This window comes from Plecotus auritus (genome assembly GCF_963455305.1).
Source record: "Plecotus auritus genome assembly, chromosome: 4".
Lineage (NCBI taxonomy): Eukaryota > Metazoa > Chordata > Mammalia > Chiroptera > Vespertilionidae > Plecotus > Plecotus auritus.
Window position 1 is genome coordinate 100,878,622 of NC_137775.1, and position 20,831 is coordinate 100,899,452.

The window sequence follows — 20,831 nt, forward strand, 5'->3', positions numbered from 1 at the left end:
CCGTTTAGAGCCCATCCCACTTAACACAGGAGCTGCCCCCTGGTGGTCAGTGCACTCCCACAGGGGGAGCGCCACTCAACCAGAAGCCGGACTCATGGCTGGCGAGTGCAGTGGCGGTGGCGGGAGCCTCTCCTGCCTCCACAGCAGTGCTAAGGATGTCCAACTGCGGGGAGTGGGCCTAAACCATCAGTCGGACATCCCCTGAGGGCTCCCAGACTGCAAGAGGGCGCAGGCCGGGCTGAGGGACAACACACCCACACCCCCCCCCACCGCAGAGTGCATGAATTTAGTGCACTGGACCTCTAGTAAATTTATAAAATATACCAAATTCAACCAAAACATATTTTAACCATTTAAAATATTTATTCCAATTTATACTCGAAGCATTTTAAACAACTTCTGAAATTATCAGTGAATTGTAGTTGTCCAGTTTTCATTGTGTTTATTAATGCATTTTCTGTAAAGCTTCATGGAACCTGCATTGCTTGTTGGCAGAAAGATGGAGCAGAGTCCTAGAGAGCGAGAGACTGTGGGGGTTGGGGGGCAGGGCAGGAGGGCCCAGGCCCTCTGAAGGCTGTGATTCACAGCCCTCTAATTCATTTCCAAACCATCAACTATGGCTTAACATATTTTGAACAATGTAAAATAAGAAATGCGTTTTGAGTACATTAATAATTTTAGTACATTAATAATTTTAGTACATTAATAATTTTAGTAAATTTAGCAAACTGGTCATTGGCAAATTGGCTCCTTAGTAAACTGGTTTTTGGTGGTTTGGGGTTCTCCAGTGCACCTGGATCTTTTTGCATCACAGAAAGAAACCTAGCAGCCCCTCCACACTGTGGCTTTATGAATGGAAAAGCTTGTCATGGCACTCTGCTTAAATCCCCTGTTTTGTCGTACTGTGAAGAAAAATCAGGTGACTTTCAATGGTGCTGTTGTCAAACCTAGCAAAGACCCTTACACCTGAATCCCACCCTCTAATCATACCAAACCACATGATGTGAGTGCCCTCCCAACCCCCCAAGCCTTGCCAAACTTCCCTATCTGCACCCCGTAAGTGTTCTTGCCTGGAAAGGCCCTTTATCGCTGAGCCATGGCCTCCTCTGAGAACCTCACTGGAAGCCTGTCTCAGTCCCGTCATGACCTTCTACACCGTCGACTCCCTGTCCTCCTCATCTTGAAAAATTATTATTCATGAATTAATCCACAAATAACCATCATCCTCTGGCCCTATGTTGCCAGCCCATTCTAAGAGAAAAGCAAGTAACTGAACAAACAGCCACCATTACCAGTTTATAGTTTTGTGTCCTGAACCTTCAACATTGTCTTTAGTCAGTGTGTATGCCATTCCCCTTAATGGCTGGTGTAAACTTTAGTCTTTTCATTTTTCCCCATGTGTGTCTTCCCTTCCATGTGTGAACTCCTAGAAGGGAGAATCCTTGTATTTTCATCCTTGAAACCCAGGACCTTAACTCCGTAGGGGTATAAAAATATTGTACAGTACCCACCGTCTGGGATCTGCTGGATTTCGCGGAGGGGGACAGAACTACAGGAAACAAGACTGCATAGAAGTGTCGGAGCTGAGTTGCCCAGGATCCTGGTCATGGGTGGGGAGTGCAGGGCACTCAGCCTGTGGCCAGGACAAGGCTCTTAGACATGTGGCAGCAGCTACAGTGAGGAGCGGCCAGTCCGTCTTCCTCTAAATCCAGTTAACATGGGTGAAGTCTGTCCTACTAGGCCATGTGGCTCACAAAGCTGCACTCACTTTGTTCTTCTCTCATCGATTTGTGTGTGACTCTGTGTTTTGCACTCAGGTTTCCACATTTGTGAGCGCACTGAGAGGAGGACCAGGCTCTGAGAGCTGAAGTTGTCATTAAATGGCAGTTCTGTGCTGGCACTTCAGAGGGAAAGGCAGGGGGTTCATCGTCAAATGCATCTAACGTGCTCCCCCTCCTCCCCCTTTTCTCTCTGTAATGATGGGGTAAGTGGGAGGGATTAAAAATCATAGAAATTCCAACATGTGAACAGAGATGAGAAATAACAAGAAGACTTTGCTGCCTTTGTTCGTGATGTCAACAAAGATGAACCCATACATTACGTCCAAACTAACGTGCATGTGGCTCAGCACGGACCGTGGGGTCTCTTACAGGTACGTCTGCACTCATCACAGTCCTGTGAGGTGTGTGTACTTCCTACAGATGAGGGAAACCTGAGTCTTTCATGGTGAAATGTTCATCCGTGGTCACTCTGCTGCTAAGTTGACTCTTCAGATTTTCTAAAATGTGATTTTAAAGAGATAGGTTGTGTGGAGAAAGGACTTACGTTATATGTGTCATGGGAAATGCATATAACTGGTTACCTAAGCATTCGTATGGGGACATATGTGAGTAGCTCCATAAGATTTAAAAAAATCTATATAGAGAGAGGGCTAATAAGCAAAGCGTCTTCTCGGGAGTTCAATCAACAGAATGAGAGTTCAATCGCTCACTATGACATGCACTGACCACCAGGGGGCGGTGCTGAAGGAGTGAGGGAAGGAGGAGGGAGGCGGTGGTGGGGTGGGGGGTGGGGAACCTGATCGGCCTTGATAGCAGGCCAGGCCTAGGGACCCTACCCATGCACTAATTTCATGCACTGGGCCTCTAGTTTAGGAATAAATGCTTGATGAATTTTTATTAAAGGGAAATAATATTCTGGGGACAGTATTTCTATATTGCTGCTGCATTAAGGAGGCCACAGACCCTTTAAAATGAACAATGTTTCTTGGTTCCTAAAATGAATGCAGAATGGGTCCTGGATGGCACTTCTGGTGACAGATGATTACTATGTTTGTGGTGAACCCCACTGACCAGCGCACATTCCAAGGATGCCAACCAGGGAAGGTGGGTTCTCTCTGAATTTTCACCAGGAAGGAGTCCACACTTTAACCTTCCACCTGAGGGAACAGAAGATGTCCTGGGGAGTCTTCCTACCGTAACTTGGACTCATATTAACAGCTGCTTCTTCATCGCAACATCCATCTACCTACTCCCTGCCAGGTGATTCAGGTGAGGTGCTGGAATCAGGATGTTTCCTTCCTCCCAGACCAAGCCAGCAGTGGCTGCCCTGAGTACTGTATCCAGGATGGGGACAGTGCAGAGAAATCCAGAAAATGTAGAGAATGCTGACTGGGTCAGGGAAGCAGCTGGCAGAAGTCCAAAGCAGACCTTTCAGATGAGATTTTAGCCAATCAGAAAAAGGAGTCTACGGTGACAATCCTGTTGCTAGTAAAGAAGTCTGTGCTAAGAGGCCTGTGAGACCCGGGAATCCCCAGGCCTGATGCAGCCTCCACTGCACGGCCCATGGCAGAACCGAGTGCACGGCCCATGGCAGAACCGAGTGCACGGCCCAGAGCACAACCGAGTGCACGGCCCATGGCAGAACCGAGTGCACGGCCCATGGCAGAACCGAGTGCACGGTCCAGAGCAGAACCGAGTGCACGGCCCAGAGCACAACCGAGTGCACGGCCCATGGCAGAACCGAGTGCATGGCCCATGGCAGAACCGAGTGCACGGCCCAGAGCAGAACCGAGTGCATGGCCCAGAGCAGAACCGAGTGCACGGTCCAGAGCAGAACCGAGTGCACGGCCCATGGCAGAACCTAGTGCACGGCCCAGAGCACAACCGAGTGCATGGCCCATGGCACAACCGAGTGCATGGCCCATGGCACAACCGAGTGCACGGCCCATGGCAGAACCGAGTGCACGGCCCATGGCAGAACCGAGTGCACGGCCCAGAGCAGAACCGAGTGCATGGCCCAGAGCAGAACCGAGTGCACGGCCCATGGCAGAACCGAGTGCACGGCCCATGGCAGAACCGAGTGCACGGCCCATGGCAGAACCGAGTGCACGGCCCAGAGCAGAACCGAGTGCACGGCCCAGAGCAGAACTGATGGAATTTCTCCCCTATGACAGGAGGGAGGTGATGGGCCAGAGGCCTCTGCTGATTCTGAGGGACCCTGAGGTGGGGGATTAGGGCACTGAGGCACCTTCAAGTTCCCTCTCTGACTATTCTTCCTTGTCCCCCAGCCCTATTCCAGGTCTGAGGTGGATGTTCCTCCCTTATGCTTTTACCCTTACTCTGGAGTGACCCTGACCCTGACCCACCACTGCTGGTAGGAGCCCAGGGCCGATCCCCTGGCTCAGGTGCTCCAGAGTGATGCACCCAACAGAGAAAACGGGACCAGCTCATGGCCTCCACGTGCCAGTATTGTCACCTCTTGTCGTTGCCTCCTCCCTGCTTCTTCTACCTGGTGAACTCCTTATATCCTGCTTTCAGATCCTGTCCTCAAATTTAAAAGGAGAACATAAAATGTAGGAGAGAGAGAGAGAGACTTATCTTGTTTATTAATGTTTGCCAGGCATTGTCTTAATTGCTCTATAGCTGTTCAGTACTACCCCTAGCCATGGGCGAGAGGAGCCTGAGGAATAATACATTGATTAAAAACCCCATCAATAGTTCCGCCTGTGGGGTTTGATGCTCAGGGGCCTCATAGCACGAGCTGTGAGTGTGAACACCTGCTCCCGCAGTCACACTGTGCAGGCCCCAGGGTGCTTCTCCACGTCTTTGCTCTCTGGCCTGAAGCTACAGGTGCGTGTGTCCTGTTGATGTGAATGTTTGTGGTTGTGCCTTTGCTGATATCAGATGGACCTGCTTCATGGTCCAGGGAGGATTGAAGCACCTGAAGAGCTTAGAAGAGAAAAATCAACTTCAATGTAGAACCCCCTCAGAACATCCCACTGGAGAAGTGAGGGATATTCTCATCTTTCCTTAGCCTACAGATACTCCGACGGCCATTAAACCCCAGCTCTTGTGGTCTGCCCCAGTGGCAGGCTGAGAAAACCTCACATGGAGAGTTTTAAGAGCTTGCAATAGGCTGCATCAAACAGACAAACAAACAAGAAAAAGAAAAATCAACTTAACTTTCAAATACTTTCATTCAAAGAGCACAAATGCAGTAATTCTCCCATAAGGAAGGCTCACTTGCCAGCAGGGCTGGTGTCATTTTGTGTGTGATATTCCCAACAGCTACACATGCAGCAGAGTGGAACACTTTGCACTCTTAGAGCAGTCATATTGCTGTGTGTGTGTATGAAGGTGCAGATGTAAAATGCATGAAACATGATCCGCATTTTCCAAAGAGAAGCCTGAGGCTAAAGGCGGTTGAGTAACTTGTTGTCTCATAAAGTGCATTCGAGGTAGAGCTGCAGCTCAAAACCATTCCTCTCACGGCTCTGCTCTTCCCACCACGACTTCAGGCTCCTGGAGTGTTTTAGATAATAGAAGGGAGCATCTCCATAACAATGATTTTCTCTCCCTGATACGTGATCCCCACTTACTTCCCTCCTAAACATCTCAAGTGTAAGGACAATAGGTTTTAACTGGATGTCACAAAGATGTCCATTCTTGAATCACCTTTCTCTCTTGGTTCTCTAAACTCCTAAGGCATTTACCTTCTATAACTGAGAGAGAAAGTCTTCAAATGTTCATCCAGTGCAATTCGATGAAGGCTGGGTTCCAGGCACTGGCTGAAGAACCTTCATAGAAAGCATCTGCCCAGAGACAGATGAGGTAGGTCAGCTCCAGTGCTGATTGGCTCCTTTCCTTGGGACTCTCCAGTCTGACCTTGAGCGGCCGCTCTCTCAGGTTTTTATTCTCTGAAGTGGCTACCTCAGTCATCAGGTGGAGCCGGGCTCAATCCCCTTACTTCTTCCTTTGTTCTCCATTATGTCTGGGAAGTCTGCTCTGTGGTCCCGCGGAGACCCCTGGACAGCAGCTGTGATGGTGTGGCTGGTGGCGCTGAGTGCCCCAGTGGCTGAGGGCAGAGACTCTCCAGGTGAGTGCAGGGCAGCTGCTCCGCGCCAGCCCGGGATGGGCTCCGAGGGACCCTGGGCTGGGGCGCGGGGTGGCTATGACCCGAGAATAGTCTGTGATCAGGCTTTTCCTCTTCGGGAAAGGGAGCTGCTACTTTCTCATGTCTGCCTTCTGATGACAAGGCGAGGACATGGCCATCTCAGCGGCTCCAGCCTGGGGATGACAGTGGGAGGGCGGAGACTGGCCACTGCCAGTGACAGGAAAACGGTTATTTTTGAAGAAAAAGTTTCTCCAAAGAAGAGACAGCAGGGCTTGTCCCCAAGACCTTGTCTGGACTGAAGACTAAGGGGCTCTGGTTGGGGAAACGTGTGTGGCAGGTCTGGTGTCAGATTTGGGGGAAAGGGCTCCCCGTCCCTGAGCCTGAGCAGAGGGCTCACAGCAAACCCTGGCATCAGGGAATCTGACCTGGAGCCACAGGCAGGGGCTCAGCTTCCTCCCAGGGACTTAGGGTCACACAGTGATTGGGGATTGAGTCTTGAGTTGATGGTGGACTGGATTGAGGAGAAAGGGAAAGTGAAGAGGGGATGACATGCTGAGAAGCCATTTATTTCAGACAGGATTCTGTCTTCAGGTAAACTCTGTCAGTCTTCCTACCACCCCCAGTGTAGGTGTCCTGGTCTCCTACACAATTACCTTTATGCTATGGGTGCTCTGGGCAACCCGTCCAAGCTGGCCACTGGCACAGTCCACCTGGGATCCAGTTGATGTAACTCGGAAGCCTGTGCCCTTTCCATGATGAGCCTCCCTTTCTGGGTGTGTGTGTGGGGGGGGGGGGGGGGGGGGGGCGGGGTCCCTTGGATCTCACTGAGTGGGGGGAAGGCTCTGTGCCAGGGAGGAGGGGCGAGAGCGAGCCTGTGGGACGAGGACGCTGGGTTCCGGGCTTTCCGTCATTGCTCCCGGGACTCTCAGGCCTGTGGGGACGCTGGTCTCTGAGGTTCCCGGATTCCGTGGGAAATGGGACCTCACAGGGGGGCCTCCTGACCGCTCTGAGGCGGGGCATGGATGGGAGATCTCAGACTCCCCTCCCAGCGGGTGTCAGGCTCAGGCAGGTTCCAGGCCCCGGAGACTAGTTCCTCTCAGTGCCCTCCCTACAGGGGGGGAGTTCCAGAGGCCCCCGCAGGGCGGGGGCGGGGCGGCCGGAAGCGAGGTCCAGTGGGGCTGCAGGTCTCAGCAGAGGAAGGTCCCTGTGGCCTGGGCCGAGGCCTGACGGGCGGCTCCCCGCAGGGGACTTCGTGCACCAGTTTAAGTTCCTCTGCTACTTCACCAACGGGACGCAGCGCGTGCGGCTGGTGACCAGCTACATCTACAACCTGGAGGAGTTCGTGCGCTTCGACAGCGACGTGGGGGAGTACCGCGCGCTGACCCCGCTGGGGCGGCCGGACGAGAAGTACTGGAACAGCCAGAAGGACTTCCTGGAGCAGACGCGGGCGGAGGTGGACACGGTGTGCAGACACAACTACCAGAGTGAGGTCCTCACGACCCTCCAGCGGCGAGGTGAGCTCTGCCCGGCCCCCCGCGGCCCAACCAGTCTCCTCGGGGCCTCTGGGACCCAGGGGAGCGGGGGCGGGACTGAGGGGGACCAAAGGCACCACCAGCACAGACCCCTCAGCCGGTCACGTCCCCAGGAGCCCGCCCGCCTGCCCAGTGGGCCCGCAGCTCCTCTTTCCACCCATTCTGCACCTCCCTCACGCAGGTGTGTGTGCCTCCTTGTCTCTCACTTTGCCAGAGCTGTCCCTGTGCCCCGTGCCCCTGTGCCACGTGTCCTCATGCCCCATGTCACTGTGCTCCGTGCCCCTGTGCTCTGTGTCCCCATGTCCCTGTGTTCTGTGTCTCCATGTCCCTGTGCTCTGTGTCCCCATGTCCCTGTGTTCTGTGTCCCTGTGTTCTGTGTCCCCATGTCCCTGTGTTCTGTGTCCCCATGTCCCTGTGCTCTGTGTCCCCATGACCCTGTGCTCTGTGTCCCCATGTCCCTGTGCTCTGTGTCCCCATGTCCCTGTGTTCTGTGTCCCCATGTCCCTGTGCTCTGTGTCCCCATGTCCCTGTGCTCTGTGTCCCCATGTCCCTGTGTTCTGTGTCCCCATGTCCCTGTGTTCTGTGTCCCCATATCTATGCCCTGTGCCCCGTGTCCCCGTGCCCCGTGTCCCTGTGTTCCCGTGCCCCGTGTCCCTGTGTTCCCGTGTCCCGCCATGTCTCTATGTCCTTGTGTTCCCGAGTCCCTGTGCCCCGTGTCCCTGTGCCCCATGCCCCTGTGCCCCATATCTCTATGTCCCTGCATCCAGTGTGCCTGTGTCCCTGCGCCCCGTGTCCTAGTGCCCCACGTCTCCCGCTCCTGCGCTGCTGTGAGCTGGCAGCAAGGCCCACCTCCAGTTTAACCGCCTAGTGGGTTCGGGGCTTCATGTTGCCTCCAGGGCCCCGAGCACACGCGCAATATATCACAGTCATGACGAATTATGTTTTGGCTCTTTGGTGTCAAATTATTATTCATGTGAATTCTGTTTTCCTAAATGTCTGTCGCTAGTCCTGCACCTCTTTTAGCAGCGACTGTCAGGTATGATTCTGGGCCTCTGCCCACACCACACATTCCCTGGCGCAGTGAGCTCACTCAGCCTTTCTGAGACTAGGAGTACATTCTCAGCTGCCACACTGAGGCGCAGTAGAAAACAGAAGGGCAAGTACAGCCTTAAAACTGACTTTATTATTTGTGCTATTTTGCTTAATGCAGTAAACTCTTCTTGACTTGGATCTTAATTTCGAATTTGTGAATGCAAAGTCTGAGGAAAACAGTGTTTACTAAAAAGCAAAACAACACTTCAGTGGTTCGTAAGGCAGAACTTTTATTTCTTAGAAAGTTCAGCAAATGGTGCAGTGGAGCTGAAGTTTTGAAGTAAATAAATTGATGCTATTAAATTATTGAATAAAAATTGTTTCAAGTTTCTTTTGACTTAGACCCTGCCTCCCCCCCTCTCCAAAATCACCATCCATTCAGGAGTAGATATTGCGAATGCTAATTATAGCCATTTAATGAGCATCTATTTCTTGACAATTACCTTACCAAATACCCTCTGTGTAATGCTATTTAATTCACAACTACTTGTGTGCTAGGAGTTAGCATGACCACTTTAATATGCTAATATTGGTACATAATAAACACTTGAATTAACTAACCCAGTTAATCACCACATAGCAGTCATTGTGTTCTGTATTGCATGTGTATACTACATGCATGTAATGGAAGCACAGCCTCATTAAAGCAGTTATGACCAGAAGCAGCAAAATGAGTCTGTTCTTGCCTATTCTCAATGTTGGTGTGGATGGAAAGTTCACTAGTGAGTCCCTAGTCTGGCCCCAGTGTTATCTGCACATGTTCACAAAACTTTTGCTGACTTTACACTCTCTCACCTTCTGACCCACATCCTAATGCCACCAAGTGCTTATATTTTTTCTATTTCAGGTCTATTTTCATAAAAATTATTCTAACATTTTTCTTTTGAACTCGTGTCCTGTTTTTTTACTCCCAGTCTGTCTAAGCTGACAGCTTTTGTAAATCCAGCTAGCTGACCATGCTTTTAGTCACTCTCCAGGAAGGAGAACCTGACAAGAGTCTAAGTGAGCCTGGCTGGTGTGGCTCAGTGGTTGAGCACTGTCCCATGCACTGGAAGGTCATGGGTACAATTCCCGGTCACGGCACATGCTCAGGTTATGGCTTTGATCCCTGGTTGGAGTGCATGCAGGAGGAACAGATCAATATTTCTTTTTCTCCTCCCCCTTCTCTCTCTAAAAAAAAAAAAATCAATAAGAACATATTTAAAATGCACACATGAACTATTCAGTATAGTTTCACACTATGGGAATAAGAGAGATGCAGTAAAATGGCAGGAGAGGTGAAGGATAAGATGTGTAAACAGGGAGGAAGAGGTCTGTAGTATTTGACCACACGAGGCAATCTGAGAAGATGAAGGAATCGAGACATGGGCAAGCATGATGTCTATCAGTGTTACATGTTTTCAAAGTTCTCTTTTCCTTCAAAAATTACAAACTTTTGAAATAACATTTATTTATTTTTTTGTCTCTGTTACTAAATTGCAAGTTCTATAAGGGCAGGGACCACGGTCTGTTGTTTATCTTTCTATTCCTAGTGCTTATGGAATATATATTTGTTGAATGAATGAATAAATGAATCAGTAAATGGATAAAACATAGGTGGCATATATGACGTGGACATGAAGTTTATTATTTAGCTAGAGGCCCGATGCATTAAATTCATGCAAGGGGCTTGGCCCCTGCAGCCCTGGCTTTGTCGGGAAGTTCGTTTGGCTGTCCGGTCTGATTAGCATATTACGCTTTTATTAGTATAGATAACACAATTAATGGGAATTGGCCACAGAATGGCATCTGGGCTAGGTTAGGCTAAAAGCTGAGAGGACTTGTTGATGGGTGACACGTGAGAAGTGCTCCTGCCCTTAAATTCTGTCCGTGTTTCCGCTGAGAATGGTAGGGAAGGGCCTGTTTGAGAACATTGCTTTGGAGGGAGGATGTGATGCTCATTGCTGTCCTGCTCTGTTGGACATAGAACTGTCTGTAATGTTCCTAATTCTTAGTCTGTGTTATTGTTCCTGGAGCCGTGACCAGTGTTGATGGTCTCATGCCCCCAGAGACTCAAACTGATGTATTTTCTCCACTGTGAGGAGCTGCGGGACCAACAGGAAACAGGGTCACTGCCCTGGTGTGAGTCCCTAGGGCTGATCCCCAGGGTCACCGTCAATAAGTGGAGGGAAAAGAAGTCCGGGTTGCCGAAACCGGTTTGGCTCAGTGGATAGAGCGTCGGCCTGCAGACTGAAAGGTCCCGGGTTCGATTCCGGTCAAGGGCATGTACCTTGGTTGCGGGCACATCCTCAGTGGGAGGTGTGCAGGAGGCAGCTGATCGATGTTTCTCTCTCATCGATGTTTCTAGCTCTCTATCCCTCTCCCTTCCTCTCTGTGAAATATCAATAAAATATATTTAAAAAAAAAAAAAAAAAAAAAAAAAAAAAAAAAAAAGAAGTCCGGGCTTTTCATCTTTATTTAGAAACATTGCGAATAGTGGCCTGTATAATACTGTATAAATTTAAACATTTAAATTGCTTCACTTTTATCACGTGGTTACAGATTAACTCCCATAAAATGACTGCGGTTAGCTCTTGACCCTGAGCTTGTTTACCTGAGCTAATCAAGTGGCCCAGCTCGGGTCCTCTGAATCCAGGGATCTTTCCCGCTGGTTCAGGGAGGACCCTCCCTGTGGGGAGACTTGCCTGTGTCCCAACATCTCACTCCGTCTTTTCCTGTCTGTTACCCTCCCCTCCCAGTGGAGCCTACAGTGACCGTCGCCCCGGCCAAGACAGAGGCCCTGACCCACCACAACATGCTGGTCTGCTCGGTGACGGATTTCTATCCAGGCCACGTCCAAGTCCGGTGGTTCCGGAACGACCAGGAGGAGACAGCCGGCGTCGTGTCCACCCCCCTCATCAGGAACGGGGACTGGACCTACCAGGTCCTGGTGATGCTGGAAATGACCCCCCAGCGAGGAGACGTCTACACCTGCCGTGTGGAGCACCCCAGCCTCCAGAGCCCCATCACAGTGGAGTGGCGTAAGGGGCAGTTTCTTTCCTGCACCCTGGGCCCCACAGACAGAGAGCAAACAGTGGCCCCTGGCCGTCCCATCGCATCCCTACCCCTGATGTCACTGCTGAGTGGACAACACAGGATGCTAGAGCCCTCTTGTGCAGTGGCAGGGGCATCAGATCTCATTGTGTTTTCAGACACTATGGAGGTCACTCTACACCATGACCCCAGCCTGAGAGCTCTGGAGGGCTGACTGTGGCAGCTGGTGATGGGGCTTAGGGTCCAAGGTTAGGATGTGTGTGAAGGAGCAGGACCCACTTCCCCCCATCACCACCCTCGGTGTCCAAGGGTTTACTGGCTGGTTCCGCCCCAGGGGTGGAGGCTCCCAAAGGGCCCCTGTGGGTTTGGGGACAGCAGCTGACACCCAGGCTCTGCTCCCCAGGGGCGCAGTCTGGATCTGCCCAGAGCAAGATGCTGAGTGGCGTCGGGGGCTTCGTGCTGGGGCTGCTCTTCCTGGGGCTGGGCCTTGTCATCCGTCACAGGAAACAGAAGGGTGAGCAACTGGGAAACGGGAAGATGGGCTGTGCCCGGACCCTCTGTTGAGGGGGCCTCTGCTTCTAGGTGTAACTCTCCTCCTGACCTGGAAGGCAGGCAACGGGGCTGGTGGTGGGAGGAGACAGACAGCTAGGCCAGGCTTTGGACTCGATTTTACTGGTTGAAAGGCAGCCCTGCCACAGGCGTGATTGTGGCGAGTGTCCTGGGGCTGAGAGCTCATCACTGTCTCGCTGGCCCCTTTCCAAAAGCCACTTCTTTAAGAAGGTCAGCGCATTGGCTTCCCTTCCTCCTAGTGACAGGTCCACTCATTTGGGGGATTGTAGCTTAGGGGTAAGGCCCTGTGGCTGATGGGTAGGGGGAAATAGGTTTCCAATTAAGTTGCTTCTCTCATTTCCTGTGGGTGGGAGAGGGACTGGCTGTGTGATGAGACCTGTCTCTGGGTAACGTCCTTTTGTAGGATCTCATGGGCCTCCGCTCCAGGTACTGTCTCTGTTCTGATTTAATGGGGGCGGGGAGAGCGGAGGGGGTGTGAGGACAGGAAAAAGAGGGAGGGGGGCAAGATGAGTGTTCCTGGTCACAAAGGTTCCTAGCCTATTCCTTGCCAGGGGATCAAGGATTCGGGGAGAAGCTCGCCCCGTTTCTGAAGGAAGCTCCGGGCTTGTTATCCAGAACCTGGGTTTAACTTTGGTGAATCTTTCTGTGAAATGTGGAGCCAGAGCCACGTCTTGGGTGGTAGACACGGGGATGATGCCCACTTAGTGCCACATGCTGGGGCTCCTGCCTGTGGGCATTTATAAGTGACTCCTAGTGGTGGAAGGATGGTTAGTTTCATTAAATTTACTAAAAAGATGAAATGCTCATATCCCCGAAGGATAACAGCTGTTCCCCGGCCTCCTGCATGTCTGCGTGAGGCTGAAGTGCGTGTCCTCTTCAGCTGATTTCACCCGGCACAGATACTGGGGGAGGTGATGACCATATGCCCAGACCTCAGCTTTATCTGATGCTGCAGGGCCCCGAGAGGAGGGGACAGGGTAGGTCCCCAGGTGCCGGGTGCTGACCACTCTCTCTTCTACAGGGCTCCTGTGCTGACTCCCGAGGGTGCTTGGACTGGGATCGGCTGTGTTTCCTCTGAAACGCCTGCTTGTTGTTCTCGCACAGATTTCCCAGCTGCCTGTGAGCCTGCTCCCTCTGAGATCAGAGTCCTAGTTACTCTGATGCAGTGGGCCAGGCACCTCCTGTGACCCACACTCGAGGCAGCTGTGAGCTTGGAGTCTGTCCTGTGGGCTCCAGCTGAGTGTACTCAAGGCCCCCAAGGCATTTTCTTTTTTTCCTCCTCCCCTACTACCGCCCCCCTCCCCCCGCCACCACCACCACTGTCAAGAGAAGCACATTAAAGCCTTTACCTGACTCCGGAGCTTTTATCATAATTAAACATGTTGTCTGTATCCTGAGCCTTCTTAACTGGTGGAGGCAGGAAGCTACTGCAGAATGAAGGGAACATATTTTGCTCCTTGAGGGAGACTAGAGCACCTCGGGGTGCTGTGATAAACATGGGCAGAGAGAACAATTCAATCGTCCTTCTTCCTGGCTCTTCAGTATTGATGTTCAGTGCAGTGGCCTTAGGATGTGCCGGCCTCTCTTCCAGCCTGGTGGGTAGAGTGTATGTCAGCAAGGTGGAATTACCTGGGCCCAGGTACAGTGGCCCCTGGTGTCTCAAAGAACCAAACTCATGTCTCAGATGTCTTGGCAAGTCACATTGATCAAGGTCAGTTTTTATTTTTGGAAAAGTAAAACCAGCAATAAAAGAAATATTCTTGGTTGCAAATGATTGAAAGTTTAGTTTGCTCATGTTACAGTGAAGCCTGGGGTCCAGTTGATTTCAGAAGAGACTGGATCCAGGTATTCAATGAGGTCTTTGTCTCTCCTCTTTCTGTTATAACTCTTTCTGTGCACCTTCTCTTTTCCTGTATCTCTCTTTGTTCCTGTATATTTTTTTCAGTGTGTCTCTCTGCATCTTTTTCTGTCTGTCTCTGCAAACCTGTGTCTCTCGCTCTTTCATTGCATCTCTGTCTCTATTTCTAGCTGTACCTCTGCCACCATTTACCTGCATCTCTTGATCTCTCTGTGTTTCTTTTTGCATCTCTACTTTTTGCATCTTTCTTATCACCACACAACTTATCTTTGTTTCTGTGTATGTGTGTGACTTCCTGTCTCTGTTGTGCGTTTTTAGAGTGTCTACCAAAGTTTGAACAATTTTAGGAAAGATTCTGGTTGACTATGCCTTAGTAACATGCACACCTCTCAAAAGCATCATCATGTACATGGATGCAGTCTTGCGTTCACCCCCTTTAGTAGGAACATGGACTGGACCTTCCAGATCTTGGTGATGCTGTAATGACTGCCTAGTGTGAAGGTGTCCACACCCACCATGTGCAGCACCCCAGCCTCCAACCCCATCACCGTGGAGTGGCATATGGGGCAGTGTGTTTCTGTGGGCCCCAGAGATGAGTGGCAGAGTTTCCTCTGCTCCTCAGGCGCATTGCTGGAAGTGCTGACTCACACCCATCTCACCCCTTGTCTCCTGCCTAGTCACCTGATGGCACTGCTGAGCTGGAATTCCCCAAGGATAGAGCTTTCCTTGTCCGTGGATATAGTGACCTGTTGATCCCTGTTAATATTCTCTTCCCAGGTGTTAAAGAGGTGCCTGCACACGGAGGCTCCCTTGACGTGGGCCAGCACAGAAAGCTGGTCTCCATCTCAGTCTCTGGTTTGTTATATGGCCAGGTGGCTGAGAGCTTGTCTTTGAGGTAATGGAAGGCCTCCCCTCCTCCCTGCTCCCTTACCCACTCACTGGGCCTGAGGAGCCAATGGTAGCTCCTTCCCTTTCCTGGATGAAGTCAGAATGGAGAACAAGGCTTTTCTGGGGCCATTGTCTTCTGTACCCCAGGCTGTAATGTGGGTCACCAGACATGGGCACTGTGAAGGTGTGGGCAGATACACTCAGGAGGACTCTGTTCCCCAAGGTCATGGTCTGAATCTGCCCAGAACAAGGTGCTGAGTGGTCAGAGGTTTTGTTGTCTTCCTCAGGGTGGACATTGACATTTACCAAAGGAGTCAAGAGGGTTGACACTTAGGGAAATGGGGAGCACTTGTGTGGGTGTCTAGGGAGCCCTTATTTCTATATGTAGCACTTTGCTTTTGACCCTGCAAAGACAAGAGGCAGGGCTGGATATTGAACCTGGCCCAGAGTTTAGGCAGACATTGAGATCTGACTTTTCTAGTTGAAACATAAGCCCTCTTCTAAGGGTAAGTGGTCGAGTATGTTCTAGGCCCTAGGGTATTCTTATGGTTTCACACTGCCACACTGGCCTCATGCTGGGAGAATCTTTTTAATGACAGGGTCAGAGTCTTCTTCCCTTCCAGTGACAGTTTCATAGCAACAAATATTTTTCTTTTCTTTTTTTGCATCCAGATTTCATTGGGTAATATAATCTTTAACTAATAATTTAATCAAAAAAATAATACATTCTTTATAAACAAGTTTCTAAAATAAGAGCTGTCTTAGTAGGCGTACATCTTGGAGAAATGTATGGGTGTGCTAGAGAAAAACCTGCTGATATTTACCCTGTGGCTTTATCCTCCATCACATCAGGGTACGTTTTTCAGGGACAATGGCAGTCATCAACATTCCATAAGCTTATGCACATTTCCCAGATTCCTCTGTGGTTCGTGTCGAGTCATGTGACTAGTACCAGCCAATAGAACTTGAAAGTGGGTGTTAACTGAGTCTACTTTGTCTTTCTCTGGAAGCCATTGTTGAGGTGATGGTGTACAAGATGTTGGAAACTTCATAAGCCGAGTCCCTTCAATGTTTGTAGAATTGAGTCCTCTTTATTAAGTTAAGGCATAAAGATTAAATTTCTACTGCAGGTTAATAACTTACTGCAACATAACCTTGCCCCTGACTACCTGGGAATGTTTAACTGAAGGAACAGAATTCAAAAGTTAATAGGGTGAATCAGTTGAGTTAATGGAATTTAAGAGCTGATAAATTTTTTTTAAATATATTTTATTGATTTTTTACAGAGAGGAAGGGAGAGGGATAGAGAGTTAGAAACATTGATGAGAGAGAAACATCGATCAGCTGCCTCCTGCACACCTCCCACTGGGGATGTGCCCGCAACCAAGGTACATGCCCTTGACCAGAATCGAACCCGGGACCCTTCAGTCCGCAGGCTGACGCTCTATCCACTGAGCCAAACCGGTCAGGGCAAGAGATGATAAATTTTTAAAAAATATTTACTACTTTGTTTTCTTCTACCCCCAAAATATATGTATTCCCAGCGACTAGAACAAGTGCTTCTGTAGAGATGCTCTCCTGACCCATCTATCTCCTCCCTTCACTACTGAAGGTTCTATTCCCTCAGTTGCTGGCTGACAGTCCTCAGCTCTCAGCTCTCCTCCAGAGTTGCCTTAGGTGAGGATGGCTGCCTCACCCAATTTCAGCCCACTTCCCAGGGGAACTGTCCTCCGGTGACTGCTCAGTGTGGGGCTGTAGAGGTACTGAGCCTCACCCTAATTTGGGTCAACTCTGAAGGGCTCTTGAAGCTTCAGAACTCCCTCGAGATTTGGATGAGGACTTTTTTGGACTGTATAATAGTCCAACTTCTAAAACTCTGCTTTAAATCGTAAGTCACCTTACATCATCCTTCTTTCAGTTACTATTTTAATTTACATATATTTATTTTTGTATCTTCATCCCTTAAGTATGGCCTTCTTGGAAGATGAAGGTATTGACATCACTGCTCTTCTTTCCTCCTCTCCTATAAGCTTCCACTTGCCAAACTGAGGTACCCGCACTTATAAAAAATATTGTCAAAATTGAAAATATTGACATTCTTCTGTAACAATGATTGTCTTGGGGTCTGTTCATAGCTTATTTCTAAAAGTTGAAGAAAAGTTGTTTAACACTATCAATATCATTTATGATGAATCTCTTTTCAGTGATGTCCTGGATTGTATATGCTGTTTCTTGGATTCCTTGTCTTCCAATTATCTTTAAAAAAAAGTCAAAGGGTTCGGCCAACATGGATCAGTGGTTAAGCTTTGATTTATGAACCAGGAGGACACGGTTGGATTCCCCGTCAGGGCACATGCCTGGGTTGCAAGCTTGATCCCCAGTGGGGGGTGTGCAGAAAGTACCTGATCAATGATTCTTTCTCATCATGTCACTCTCTCTCTCTCTTTCTCTCTCTTGCTCCCCCCGTCTCTCTCACTCTCCATCTCTGTGTCTCTCTCCCTCTTCTTTCCTCTCTGAAATCAATAAAAATATATTAAAATATTTTTTTAAGTCAAAGGCCCAGTGCATGAATTCGTGTATGGGTGGGGTCTGCCGACCAAGCCCCAATGGAGGCAGATTGAGGCCGGGCCTGTTCAGGGGAGGAGGAGACGGTGGGAGGTTGGTCGGCCGGCCCGCCCCAATTGGGGTGGGGTTGCAATTGGGGACAATGTTGGCTGTGGGGAGGGGCTGTGGTGGGTGGGCAGGCTGGCCCCACCCCCGAATGGGGTCGGGGGCTGATCTGGAGTTAGCAGCTGTGGGAGGGGTCGTGGAAGGTTGGCTGGCCAGCCACACCCCCGATTGGTGTGTGGGGAAGGTGATCCGGGGTGGAGCTGGCTGAGGGGAGGGGCTGCAAGTGGTTGGCTGGCTGGCCCCTGCCCCTGATTGGGGTGGGGGGCTGATCTGGGGTGGGGCCAGGGGCTATAGGAGGTTGGGCTGCTGGCCCCACCCCCTATTGGTGTGGGGGGGTCAATCAGGGATTGGGCCGGCTGTGGGGAGGGGCTGCAGGCCTATCAGGGCAGTGGGGACTCATCGGGGGTGGGGTGGCTGGAGAGAGGGGTTGTGGGCCAATCAGGGTGGGGCAGGCTGATGGGGGTGGGGCTGGCTGGGGGGAGGGGCCGAGGGAGGTTGGCCAGCCGGCCCCAACCCTCAATCAGGCCAGTTCACTGGCCACAGTGGGCATCATAGGGACCGGTTGTTCCAGTTGTTCCAGCATTCCGGTTGCTGGTTTTTTATATGTATAGATTAGTTAATGAGAGAACTAGTATGATACACTAGGTACAGTAGCCTCTCTTATCCATGGTTTCATTTTCTGCAGTTTCAGTTACCTGCAGTCAACTATGGTCTGAAAATATTAAGTTGAAAATTTCGGAAATAAGCAATTCAAAAGATATTTTGAGAGCGAGAGAGAAGTGAGAGAGACCACATTCACATAACTTCTATTACAGCATATTGTTATAATTGTTCTATTTATTCTTTATTATTATTAATCACTGTGCCTAATTTATAAATTAAACTTTATCATAGATATGTGTAGAAGAAAACATAGTATATATATAGGGTCTAGTTTCAGGCATTCACTGAGGGGTCTTGGGACATATTGCCCATAGATAAGGGGGAACTACTGTATAAGAAAAATCCTTTTTGTTTGTTTGTAGGTATTTATTTTTAAGCTTTATTTAGATACTAGAGGCCTGGTGCATGAAATTCGTGCACAGGGGTGTGTGTCCCTCAGCCCAGCCTGCACCCTCTCCAATCTGGGACCCCTTAAAGGATGTCCAACTGCCTGTTTAGGCCTGATCTTGCCCCTAACTGCCCTCCCCTGCAGGCCTGGTCACAACTAACTGCCCTCCCTTGCAGGCCTGGTCACCCCTAACTGCCCTCCCCTGCAGGCCTGGTCCCCCCCAACTGCTCTCCCCTGCAGGCCTGGGTCCCCCCCAACTGCCCTCCCCTACAGGCCTGGTCACCCCTAAATGCCCTCCCCTGGAGGCCTGGTCCCCTCCAACTGCTCTCCCCTGCAGGCCTGGGTCCCTCCCAACTGCCTTTCCCTGCAGGCCTGGTCGCCCCCAACTTCCCTCCTCTGCAGGCCTGGTCCCTCCCAACTGCCCTCCCCTGCTGGCCTGATCACCCACAACTGCCCTCCCTTTCAGGCCTGGTCCCTCCCAACTGCCCTCCCCTGCTGTCCATCTTGTGGTGGCCATCTTGTGTCCACATGCGGGCAGTCATCTTTGACCACATGGGGGCAGCCATCTTGTGTGTTGGAGTGATGGTCAATTTGAATATTACTCTTTTATTAGATAGGATAATTGACATATAACATTTGTAAGTTTAAGATATACAATGTGATAATTTGATACACTATATAACGTGAAGTGATTATCACAGAGAATTGGTTAACACCTCTATCATCTCATATAACCATTTTTTTGTAATGAGAACATTTAAGATCTACTCTCTTTGCAACTTATAGTATACAAGATGCCCAATGCACGAATTTGTGCACAAGTGGGGTCCCTCAGGGTGGCCTGAAGGGATCAGGCTGAAGCCTGCAGTCCAACGCCGTCTGCTGTTCCTGCCTGCCACCCCTGTTCATTCCGGCATTGCTGCACCTGCTGTGGGCTCATGCCCAGTCATTCCCAATCGAGAGAGGCTCACGCCGCCGCAGTGGCACTAGCCACGAGCCCTGCATCTGGCACCCATCCTGAGGGGCATGGGGGGTTCCTGGGATGCAATCTGCCCTCTGGGTGGGTGGTGGGACACCCTTGTCGGCCCAGGATCCGGATTCGCCCGATGAAATTCACCCTGGTTGTCGGAAGCCACCTGGCATCATTTCTTCCTTGTGGAGCGTCTAGGGAGGGGAAGCGGCTGCAGTGCTTGAGGCTGACTTCCAGGAGGCCAGTGGCCCTGCGGGAATCGTGCCAGTGGCACTGCCTAGCCCATTCTCTGAAGATTGGACCTACAGGACTACGGAGGGAGGGAGTGGTTGCCACTGGACTGGTGGGCCACCGGGTCGGGTCAGTCAGCTGAGTGGTGCTCCCACTGTGGGAGTGTACTAACCACCAGGGGAGGCTTTTATATATAGAGATAATACAATATTGTTAACTATACTATGCTTAGATTCCCACGAACATATTCATTGTACAAAAGGAAGTTTGTACCCTTTATTTGAGAAGGATTGTCATGAATTTTTCTTTAAAGGTTTAGTATAATTCACTAGTTAAACCATTTGGGCTTTTCCTTGCTAAGAGGCTTTTTTTATTTTCTTTTTTTATTTCAGAGAAGAAGGGAGAAGGGGAGGGAGAGGGAGAGATAGAAACATCAATGATGAGAATCATTGATTGGCTGCCTCCTGCACGCCCCCTACTGGGAATTGAACTCACAACCCAGGCATGTGACCTTGACCAGAATTGAACCCTTCAGTCCACAGGCTGATGCTCTATCCACTGATCCAAACCAACTAGGGCTGCTAGGAGGTTTTTGATTACTGATTCAGTTTCTTTACTTCTTATTGGTCTGTTCAGATTTTCTTTTCTTCAAGATTCAGTCTTGGTAGTTGTATGTTTCCAGCAATTTTTACAATTCTTCTAAGTTAATAAATGTGTTGGTGTATACTTATTCATAGTAGTCTTTTAGCATACTTTGTATTTCTGTGGTATTAGCTGTAATGTTTCCTCTTTTGTTGACAATATTACTAACTTGAGTCATCTCTCTTTTTTTCTTAATATTGTTAAAGGTTTATCAATTTTGTTTTTCTTCTCTAAAACCTTAGTTTTGTTGATCTTTTCTATTGTCTTATAAACCTCTATTTTATTTGTTTCCACTCTTATTTTCATTATTTCCTTTTTTGCACTAACTTTACACTTAGTTTGTTCTTTTATTCTAGTTCCTGAAAGTGTATACTTATTTTTTATGTGTGTTTTTGAGAT

General features: G+C 49.8%; 1 protein-coding gene across 1 annotated transcript; it reads left to right on the forward strand.

The window, feature by feature from the left end:
* Positions 1 to 5,648: 5,648 nt before the first annotated feature.
* On the forward strand, positions 5,649 to 13,890 carry LOC308247456 (boLa class II histocompatibility antigen, DQB*0101 beta chain-like). Its single transcript, XM_080666595.1, has 5 exons — positions 5,649 to 5,877; positions 7,140 to 7,409; positions 11,258 to 11,539; positions 11,956 to 12,066; positions 13,144 to 13,890. Exons 1-5 carry the CDS (start codon positions 5,769 to 5,771, stop codon positions 13,155 to 13,157), a joined length of 786 nt encoding a protein of 261 aa, XP_080522721.1. The 5' UTR covers positions 5,649 to 5,768; the 3' UTR covers positions 13,158 to 13,890.
* Positions 13,891 to 20,831: the final 6,941 nt, after the last annotated feature.

Coding starts and splice junctions, on each gene's coding strand:
- LOC308247456 (XM_080666595.1), top strand. CDS start 5,769: ATGTCTGGGAAGTCTGCTCTGTGGTCCCGCGGAGACCCCTGGACAGCA. Junction 5,878..7,139: donor TGAGGGCAGAGACTCTCCAG/GTGAGTGCAGGG, acceptor GGCTCCCCGCAG/GGGACTTCGTGCACCAGTTT. Junction 7,410..11,257: donor CACGACCCTCCAGCGGCGAG/GTGAGCTCTGCC, acceptor CTCCCCTCCCAG/TGGAGCCTACAGTGACCGTC.